This window comes from Topomyia yanbarensis, chromosome 3, assembly GCF_030247195.1.
Source record: "Topomyia yanbarensis strain Yona2022 chromosome 3, ASM3024719v1, whole genome shotgun sequence".
Lineage (NCBI taxonomy): Eukaryota > Metazoa > Arthropoda > Insecta > Diptera > Culicidae > Topomyia > Topomyia yanbarensis.
The window spans coordinates 278,243,828-278,254,816 of NC_080672.1; the positions used below are offsets into that span (position 1 = coordinate 278,243,828).

At 39.0% G+C, this 10,989-nt stretch overlaps 1 protein-coding gene across 1 annotated transcript in view; it reads left to right on the forward strand.

Moving 5' to 3' along the window:
• LOC131688934 (roquin-1) overlaps positions 1-9,438 on the forward strand; it is a 42,642-nt gene extending 33,204 nt beyond the window's left edge. Inside the window, exons 3-4 of the mRNA XM_058973569.1 lie at positions 1,353-4,811; positions 6,414-9,438. Coding sequence (XP_058829552.1) covers positions 1,353-4,811; positions 6,414-6,797 — 3,843 coding nt within the window. The 3' untranslated portion in view covers positions 6,798-9,438. The remainder of the gene's footprint in view (positions 1-1,352; positions 4,812-6,413) is intronic.
• The last annotated feature ends 1,551 nt before the right edge of the window (positions 9,439-10,989 follow it).

The window sequence follows — 10,989 nt, forward strand, 5'->3', positions numbered from 1 at the left end:
TGAACAGAATTTAAAGTCAACAACCGCTGTGTTGGGCCTAAGCAGAGCTTTTTCGTCAACTTTACTCATGATGGCAAAAATAAATTAAAAGTTTCCTTGGTTCTCGAGACAATGCACACTAGATCGAGAGGTTGCTAGTTGTTGTTCACTTGGTTCGATTGTACGTCTGACTTGGGCAGAAGTAGAAAGTAGGAGGAAATATCACGCTCGCGAAGAACCTAGGTTTTGGATGGATCCTTCAAGCTGTTATTTTTCGAAAAAAAAAGACAGATAGACTGTATGAAAATGCCATTTGTATTGAAAAAGGAAAATCCTCCAAACGTACCACAAGCCTGCCAAATCGAAAATTATTGGAATGTTATCAAACATATGACAAGGTCTGGGAGGACAGTCTTTTTTTCGAAAAATAACAGCTTGAAGGATCCATCCAAAACATAGTTTCTTCGCGAGCGTGATATTTTTCGATGCATTGCTTCAAACAATAACATTCCAGATAGTTAAGAGATAACACCAAAAACAATATTTTTTATGTTATTTTCTATGTGATTATATTGTTTTGTTTGCATTACATTTCTAATTTAGTATATTGGGTATTCAGCCATAAGAGGTGATTTTTCATCACTATTGTTTACATGATTCGATTAATTATTATTAAGATATAATATGCCTTCGCAGTTAAGGGATTTTTGCAGTAGGAAGTTTTAAAACTACTTGTCATGTGAATACGGAGCTAAACAAATCCTATAAACTAACGTGTAAACTATAAAGAGAGCTAATCGTTGCAATTGGTGATTGTAACGATTTTTGTCGGAAATTTCTTATAATACTGTTCGTCATAATTTCTAATGTTTCTTTGTTTGCGAGTCTGTGCAACTTGTTTGTGCTAAACCAGGGAGGACGCTTCAAAATAATTTTTAGAATTTTATTCTGAATTCTTTGAAGCGTTTTCTTCCTAGTAGCACAACAACTTGCCCAGATTGGCACTGCATATAGCATTACCGATCTAAATATTTGTTAATAAATTAATACTTTGTTCTTTAGGCAGAGCCCAGAATTCCTGTTTATAAGAGGGTATTCCCCTAATTTTAAAGTGTAGATCTAAAAAGAGGATTTAAACAAGCCTCTTTTGCGGTTATATACATATTTGTCCCATGTTCTACGGGTTGCCCTTTATACATGGGACAATTATGCGTATAACGGCAGTATTATGCAAAGTTAAAGGGTAAGGACGGAGTTATTAACAGAAGAGAAAGTAAACAAAGAGAATATCTCAATACGTCCTATTCAAAGTATTCTCTAGAATATTGCCATAATCCCCAATAAAACTAAGGCATATTTTTATTTCGTTCCAGACAATTATAACCACAGAACTAGACAATCTACCGGTTAACAATGCCTTACTGCAGCTGGTCAGCACTAGCACCACCACTGGCAGCAGTGCCGGTAGCAGCGGCGGTAATGTCACAAACACCTCTTCGCCGGGCTCGTCCACCGGAGGCAGTGGGGTGTCCGGTGGGAGTACAATCGATCCGGATATCAATTCTCCCAGTGTGCAGAACCTGAATCCTGATGATTTGCTGTGCTACAAGTCTGCCCGAGGTTGCATTGAAGAGCTAGCGCTTTATCTGAAACCATACCCGAATGGGAACGCCGGTGGGCTTTTGTCGCGTCCAATGCAACGCAAACTAGTCACCCTGGTCAACTGTCAATTGATTGAGGATGAAGGGCGAGCGCGATCGTTACGTGCCGCTCGCTCGTTAGGCGAACGGACGGTTACCGAGCTGATCCTGCAGCATCAAAATCCTCAACAGCTTAGTACCAATTTGTGGGCAGCCGTTAGAGCACGAGGCTGTCAGTTTCTGGGACCAGCAATGCAGGAAGAAGTTCTGAAGCTTGTGTTGCTAGCATTGGAGGATGGGTCAGCACTATCCAGAAAGGTACTGGTAATGTTTGTTGTACAGCGGTTGGAGCCTCATTTTGCACAAGCATCAAAAACGAGCATTGGACACGTTGTACAGTTGCTCTACCGAGCAAGTTGTTTCAAAGTATCCAAACGAGAAGGAGATTCATCGTTGATGCAGTTGAAGGAAGAATTCCGTACTTATGAGGCACTGAGGCGGGAGCACGATGCACAAATAGTACAAATTGCAACCGAAGCTGGTCTCCGGATAGCTCCAGATCAGTGGTCATCTCTCCTGTACGGTGATACAGCTCACAAGTCACACATGCAAAGTATCATTGATAAGCTGCAAACGCCGCAATCATTCGTGCAATCTGTTCAGGAACTAATAATCGCCCTGCAACGAACGGGGGATCCGGCCAATTTATCTGGGCTGAGAGTTCATCTCAAACATCTGTCTGGTATTGATTCAAATGCCGAGAATCATGTGCCAACATGGCGTGAGTGCTCAACCGCACTGGAGGCGGTGAAACGGGTCGTTATAGGCCTGGTAGATTTTGTACAGCATCATGGTAACCGAAAGCTACAGGAACCAGGTTACTTGGCTCATAATAGTAAATATAAAATTAGTCTGTGTCGCGACCTGAATCTCCGGGGAACTTGTCCTCGTGGATCAAATTGTACATTTGCACATTCAGATGAAGAGGTAGAGAAATACCGTACTAAGCTGCGCAAGAGTAATATTCGTACTCCAAATGGGAAGGATCATGGTGAATATATGGGAGATCTTGGGATGCCATCTGGATCACATGGATACCAATCATCCGGCGAAGAAGCGTCACCAATGCGATACCCAAAACCTGCACCCCCAATGAGATACTTAGACAAATCACCAATGAGTAATCACAGTCATGCAAGCGGCAGTAGCAATAGTAACAGTAGTCAAAATAGCCACTTGGCGCCAATTCCACCACACCAACACCCTCCCTATGCTAATGTGCCGCCTCCGCCAACGGCTCTTCAACACGGTGCCAATGGAAGAAATTTCAATTTTAATCCAAACTATGCCACCGGAAGTAATAGTAATTTACCATTTGGAACACGTCCTCCGCCACCGCCAATGCCACCACCACCTGTTCATTCAACTGGGGGAGTTCGAGGAAACTTCGTTCGACCTCCTAATGGAAATTTCATTGGCCATCCACCACCACCTCCGCCCATGCAGCATAACCCTGGCAATGGACCTCCGATAGGTGTATTGCATGGTGCGAATCATCATACATATCCTGCCACACAGCCACCGCCGCTCGATCAGGTACATCCACCAATGATGAATGCACCTCCGCCATCTTACATAGCCAATCAAGGGTTTCCAGAGTATTCGGATAAAATGGATCAAAGGCGAACATTTACTCCGTGGGATAACCAATCAACACCGACGGTTAACAATCCAAGCAATCCTGTAGCTGGTACTCCTGGTCCACAGTTGCACTCAATAGCTACTCCAGTCAATCTCATGGCTCAACAACATGTCACTAAATCTGGAATTAATCCGCCGTACCCGTCGTCTTTGCATGGCAACAAGGGACATCTGCCCATACCACCACACTCGCAACATCCAATGCCCACACTGCCGTCTCATATACAACAGCAGCATCCGCAAACACAACAACATTCTGTACCAAATAATGGTGGCAAATACTACCAAGGAAATACCCAAATTCAACACAAATTACGCGATTATCGTGATAAACATCACAGCAATATCAACAATGGACGAATGCATTTGCCGCAAGCTCATTCACAAACGCCACAAGGTGTCCCCTCGATGCAACAGCCAACATCAACGTTTGGCAATGGTAGCAGAAGTAATTTACACACTCCACACTCACAAACTGCGCCAGGTATGAACAGCAATGGGGGTATGGCTACTGGCAATAATGGTGTAATGAATGGCTATCATGGTGGCACTTTGCCATTCAGTCGTAATGAAACATTGGAGCTGTTCAAAATGCTCAACTTGAGCAGTGGATCCGAGCTGGCTCATTACGTTGAAACAGCCAAGGACATGTTTGTACGTTCTGACTCACTTTTGGCTGATGACGATATAAATATTTCAGAGAGTGAATTTGCCAATGCTGCGAATAACAAGTATGGCCCTATTTCGCGAATGAGCAACCAGTCCGGCAAGCAACGAGCAGATTTCCCATTTGCTAGTAGTATACTGGAAAGCGAATGGCTATCAAACATGCCGCAGCAACTGTACAACGAGATCGCTGCTCTGGGAGACCAATCATCTTCTAATTGCTCATCAAATTCATCCTCGTTCTATCAACATACTCAGCAGCAGGGTACAATATCTCAAACGGCGGGGCCCAAATCCGAACCAAACAACAACACTTTGGAGCTGGATTTATTCCAGGTTGACCATAAGCTTCCTGATTACGGTGGTGGTTCACTCGCTGGTGCTAATCAAGTGAATACATCAACATCACAGCTTTTGCATCATCATCAAGTTGAGGCCCAATTGCTGCAGCAGCAGCAACAACAACAACAGCAGCATCATCATGCTTCATCTACGCCTCAGCACATGGCATCAGCAGCACAATTACCGGTACATCATTCGTCTGCCGCAGTGGCTGCAGCAGCACTTGGAATTTTGTCACATCACCAACAGCGAGCTGCCCATTCGCATCATTCGTCGCCACAGCCAAATCATCAACTGCAGCACCAACAGCAGTTGCACCACCATCAGCAGCAGCAAATGCAACAGCAACAACAACAACAACAGCAACATGCATTACACAAAATCACAACTCATACGGAAGCTGTACGTTTCAATGATCTGATGGGGAATGGCGGAGGAGCCGATTTGAAGATCCATAATTTCAAGGAGCTAAAGGATTTAAAGGTAAGTTCGTTTTCTGCAATGAGATTTCTAGGTACTAGGTACTTACAGGCAAAGCCACAATATGAGCATCGAATACTGTATTCACTAGTTCTGTGCTCGTGTTAAACGCAAATTTAGTGTACAAATACGACCAAGTAAACTCATTCAAGAACACGTGCACATTAGCCTTGCTCGTGGTTGCACTGAAAAAATTGAGCGCGTGGAAAAAAATAATTAGCCAACCCAGTACTTTTTGTGGTCCCAATCGATTGTGCAAATTTTGAAAACAATTGATTGCTCTCCTGATGTGCACATTGCGTTCAACGTTTGTATGGAAATTAGTATGCGAAAATGCACTTGCCTTTGCTCTTATAATAGTAACTTGCTAAGATAGTTTAGGAATATGTTATCATCAACTGAAAATAACTGAAAATGTATCATCAACATCTACGGATTAATGTTTTAACATGATTTTTTTTAACAACAAATGTAATTTGAGGATAAAAACCGATTTAATTCACCTGAAACTGTTTACGATTAAAATTTCCTTCTAACTATTTTTTAAGAAGGAACCTAAAACAACAGGCTAATCATTCTCATTTAAACTTTGCATGCATCTAACCGCGCTTCGAACAAATAATGGCTTATTTACGTGTCTTGTATCACCAGGCAATGGCGATTGATGGAGCAAATGCAAACGCGTGTGATAAATGATATCAGATTGTTAAATGAACTAATTCTATTCCGCTTCTCAACTACGTTCGTGTTATTCTGAAAAAATCTTTCAAAGACACAAAGTATCCAGGATGAACATGATCTGAGATATTAGGGATTGAAACGAAGATTTTGTTGGTACATTTGCAGTATTGACCAAAATTGCTCAAGTATGTGAATAATTTGACCCTGCAATTTGAAAACCTTTATAACATTTATATAAAAAATCCTAGCAAGACACAGTTTTCCGCGAAGCTGTTGACCACTTTCTGTACCAATATGTTATAGAATTTGTGCTTCAATTTGAGCGAAATAGCGATCTGCGCGGAGATGCAAAAAGTAGTTTTTACCATACCAATTTCCATACAAACTGTAAATGCAATGCGCAAATCCGGGGAGTCCTATTGCTCCCAAAATTTGCAGTCATTTGGAACCACAAAATGAACTTAAAAAGTTCTGTGCTGGAAAATGGCACATAACAAACCACTCTTGTACACATATTCGCCTGCACAACAAAACCCATGTACGCACCCGGTGTTCATATAAAGAAGTTCGTGGTACAAGCTTGCTCTTCCTCTTATCACTTGCGTTATCTCTTTTGCCCGTGTACGCACCCGATGTATGTACACGGAAGTTTAGTCTGAAGTTTTTACACCGTCCGCATGGTTCAGTAACTGATTCGAACCGGTACATCGAGGCAGAGCCTGTTTGATGTTGAACGCGTGTAGTTTTGTACACAGGTGCAAACGTGTAGTTATTCATGGGAAGGCTGGTCAAATCATTGATGCTAGGGAAGCCAAGATTGTTTAGCAAAATATAGCCATAATACTAAGTAAATCAACACTCTTTGTCCCGGTTATGATTAGTTTGTATATAAATATAATTTGAAATATACCATCTTCCTGACAGGCCCAGCATGCGATGACTGGTTTATCACCCGTATCGGGTGTATTGACCGTATCCACGTCGCCTTCATCTGTAGTATCACCGTTGTGGAATAATCTGCTGGATCTTTCCGGTTTAAAACCACCATCTGCAGACAATGAACTGGTTGTTGCGGGGCATGTAAACAGCGCCGGTTGCAGTGGCAATAGCAGCCATACTATCTTGAACAGTAGTACATCTAGCAGCAGTATAGGTAATATTAACAGCAGCAGCTGCAGTAACAACAACATCAGCAACAATAACAATAGCAACAATGAAGATTCCTACGAAGCAGGAATCGCCGATGATATGCGTGAGCTTGCTCTTCGTCTCGAGTCCGAATTGGAATTGGACGAGACCGGAACATAAGCCCAACGTGCTCATACACTCATTATGTAAAAACATACTTTGACTGATTGTGATCAATATCTCCTAACTAAATTGTAAGCGTAGCTAGAGCGTAAGCTGGAGAATAAAGCTTACATCCTCCTGAGTAGGTAAAATCTGACTAATCAACAGCAAAGTAATATTTCATTAAATGAAATGGAAGATCGATACCAATTTTAAAAATTATGCAGGAAAAAAATTATCCAGATTATCAGGATTACTGGAAGGACGCGATATCGTGTATTACACAGATAATAAAACACAAAAAATTAGATAAATAAATAAGCTGCAAGTGAACCTTCGCGCGCAACGATTAGAATGAGGAAACGCTTGGATCCAGGAGCGTTAACCTATTCAGTGCTTGTTTTAGAGATTTTTCTGTTTTGCAGAAAACAAGTGTTTTAGAGATATTTTTCGGATCGAAACAAAACTGCTATTTAGGGTGAGAACAAAGAAAGGACAGTATAGGCTTGTTTGTTGTAGTAGATCTTGCACTCTACCTACAAAAAACATTCAAGATGATTAGCTAATATACATTATAGTAGATTGTGCGTATCCGTAGCGGATAGGTTGATGGGAAGGTATGAGATATGAAAACGGTGTATGAAGAAATACTGAGATCTAGTGACAAAGAAAGTGTATAGATGAAGCCAAGCAACTGATAGCGTGATAGACCCGGAAAAGGTGATTCTTTATTATATTATTGATGGTTATATTGCAAATTAAAAATCTATTTATTAACGTTTATATCACTAATATCACTTATTCGCTATTCGTTCGTTGTAATTATTATTCCGATTCACAAAATGTTCTAATTCGAAACTATTTGCTAGGAGTGTTAGGGTTGGTATATTGAGAAGTGAATTAGAGCTCGTTTTAATTATTTGTTTTAGCTCATTTCTCGTTTTGAAACGAAAATATAATTATGAATTATATTTTTTCTAATAATCAAATGTTTACATATTAGCCAATTATTAACCTTTTTAAAATACGTTTCGTCGGTTTATAACAGTTGTTAGTGTAGCCGCCCCATCTTTTATGCAACATTTTATATGTAGTTCTTTTATATATAACGCTATTTTTACACGATGACCGAATGGTTTGTGTAAAAGCAAGAGTAAAACTATGTTTTTATTATATACATATTACGTAAATGCAAACGAGTTTAGTGGATAAAGTAACAAAATTACTTAGCGTCACCGTTTTCTGTAGTAATTGTTACTGCATATGGGTAGTTAGCTGTAATTTGTTTAAGGGCGAACTCAAATAGATTGTTTTTTTTTTCGTTTATATTTGCACAGAAAGGACGCTTTATTGATAAACTTAACTGGTTGATTTTTATTAAATCAAACAATAGGCTTTCTTCGCGAAAAAAGGTTTTATGCAACGCATGTTTAGTTTACCTGGTAGTAACCAATAAATCATCCGGAACACTGAAACGTCCAGCGAAATTACAGTGACTCTTGTAGCAAAACAAATCAATAAACAATAAAGAAAAGGTAGCAGTAAATTTTTGGCATTCATACCACTGGAAAATAATTAATAGGTGGTTCTAGCATGGCTTATTATATTTAAAATTCTTTCTGGTGTTTGACCAAACAAACAAGGAAGTATAATCAGAAATCGAAGGTTAACATGAAGAAGGGTAGAAATAAGTAAACATTGAGACGCGAATGAGATTGAAAAGTTTCTTGTTTTAGAAGAGATTGTATATTGAGAATGGTTCATGCAAATACACTTGTGTTGCCGCCAATTCGGTTAGAATCCCGTTATAGAAGAAGAAATTATAATAATAAAACAAACAATAATTTTTAAATATAAAAACAAGATTATATACTAATGGAAACGTACTATACACAAACATATTTGTTTCGTTTATTACTGTTACTAAAATGCGAAGGCAAATTTTATTCAATTAGGTGAAAGTTAGCAATATGCAGCAAGACAACGGAAGATCAACTAGCGAGCACATGGTCCGTTAGAGCGCAGAAAACTGAACTTAGCAAAGCAGAATGCTGCCCATCATAATCGCTACTCCACTGGAAATGGTAGTTCCATACTTGCTGGAACTCGTGTGTTCTCCTATTGGACAACAAGCATCGTGTGGCATAAGAAGAAAGTAATGCGAAAACATATTGATAAATATATCGCAAAATGACAAATTGTTTTGGCTGTTGAATCACGATGTTTTCCGTTATTGATGTTGGGAAAGATAGTGTTTGTGTGTATTTTTGCCATTATAATGCATGGAAATGTTTCTGAAATCTAAAACAAAATGTTGATGCAGCAGCAAGCAGTAGATATAATTTCTGCATCATGAATATTATTGTGCTTTAAACTCATAGATACTCAAAAGGGTGCCTCCCGAGCACCTTTGGTCAGTGAGGTTTGTTTACTGGTTTTCGAATAAATATTTGCGAGGGTAGTTTGATAGGTCCCTGGCACAAGTGCTAAAACAGCGTTGCCATGCTTCATTATGGCGGATTATATTGAACTTTTTTACGGCAACCTTTCTACGTTGATATATTCTGCTTTTCATCAACTATGAAACGTTTCCAGAATCGAGGCTGGCCTTCCAATATTTTACTGTGGCATAAAATCATTTGGTTTGAATTTTGACTTATATATATATATATATATATATATATATATATATATATATATATATATATATATATATATATATATATATATATATATATATATATATATATATATATATATATATATATATATATATATATATATATATATATATATATATTCTTTTTTTTTAATAGCCCGCCTCTTACCCCCATACCAAAAAGCTCACAAACGGAGCCCCCTGGTAGTGGACACATCAGTTCTCAGCGTACAAAAAAAAGATCAGCACAACAAAACAAAGTTACGAATCGCGGAAACGCTGAGAACAAAAAAACAATACGAGACCGACAAAACACAAAATTTGACAAGAAGCTACGGCGAGTACCCAGCGGAAAAGAATCCTTTTAAGGGTCCCATCGTAGCTTTGCAGGAAGCTCATAATAATTTAAATTTATTTATTACTTATTGCTAGAAAAAATGCATTTATCAATTGTTTTTATTAAAAAAAAATGTTAACCAATTATAGCTAAAGGAATAAGCTCGATTGGTGGTGAACGAAGTTTATATTAAAAATTCTCCTATTTTATTTTTTAAAATTAGTTTCAATTTTGCTTGGAAACGAGTGCGACATGTTATTTGCTTTAAATCAGTAGGAAGCTGGTTGAATAACTTAGGTCCGATGAAAGAAATGCGTCTTTGACCAAGGTTCGTGGATACTCTGGAGTATAATAAATGATTGGCTTGTCTAGTGCTGTGAACTCGAATGCCTGTTGTAAATTCTAGATTATTATGAGCAATAGTATTATGCAAAGCATTGTGGATGTATATTATTGTTTGGTAGTTAGTCAACCCAAGCAAAGGTAAAATGTTATGGGCATTATTATTGTATAACAAAATAGTAGGGTACAAAAATGGTTTTTTATAAATAATTTTGAGACATCTGTTTTGAAGCGTTTGTAGCTTTTTCAGATTCGAGATACTGGCACGGCCCCACACAGATACAAGGTAGTTCAGCAATGAGTGGATGTGCGCAAATTAAAATTTTAGAAGTACATGCTGGGGAACAAAAGAGCATACTTTACGCATAGCCCCACATAACGATGCAATTCTCTCTATAGATGTTATATGCTCAATCCAGGAGAGTGTGGGGTCTAAGTGAAGTCCGAAATATTTGAAGCAGTTAGTTTCCTGAATTACAGACTGTCCCATTCTTGGGTCTGGATGCACGCCTATAGCTCTTCTAGATGGACGAAACAGCATATATTTAGTTTTTGATAGGTTCAAGGAAAGAAGGTTTTCGTTGAAATACGTCGTTAGTGTTTTTAAATCCGATTCAATGTCGCGTACAATATCCAGGCAGTTGTTGTTCGGGTAGAACAACGCTGTGTCATCCGCGAAAAGACGAGGAGTCCCTTTTAACCCGAGTCTACCTAGGTCATTGATATACAATAAAAATAACAGTGGCCCAATATTACTGCCTTGGGGCACTCCTATTTCTATTGGTCTATAAGAGCTACACGAGTCTCCAATAGATACGAATTGGTTCCTATACGACAGATAGCTACGAATAACATGATTTGCTAATCCCCCG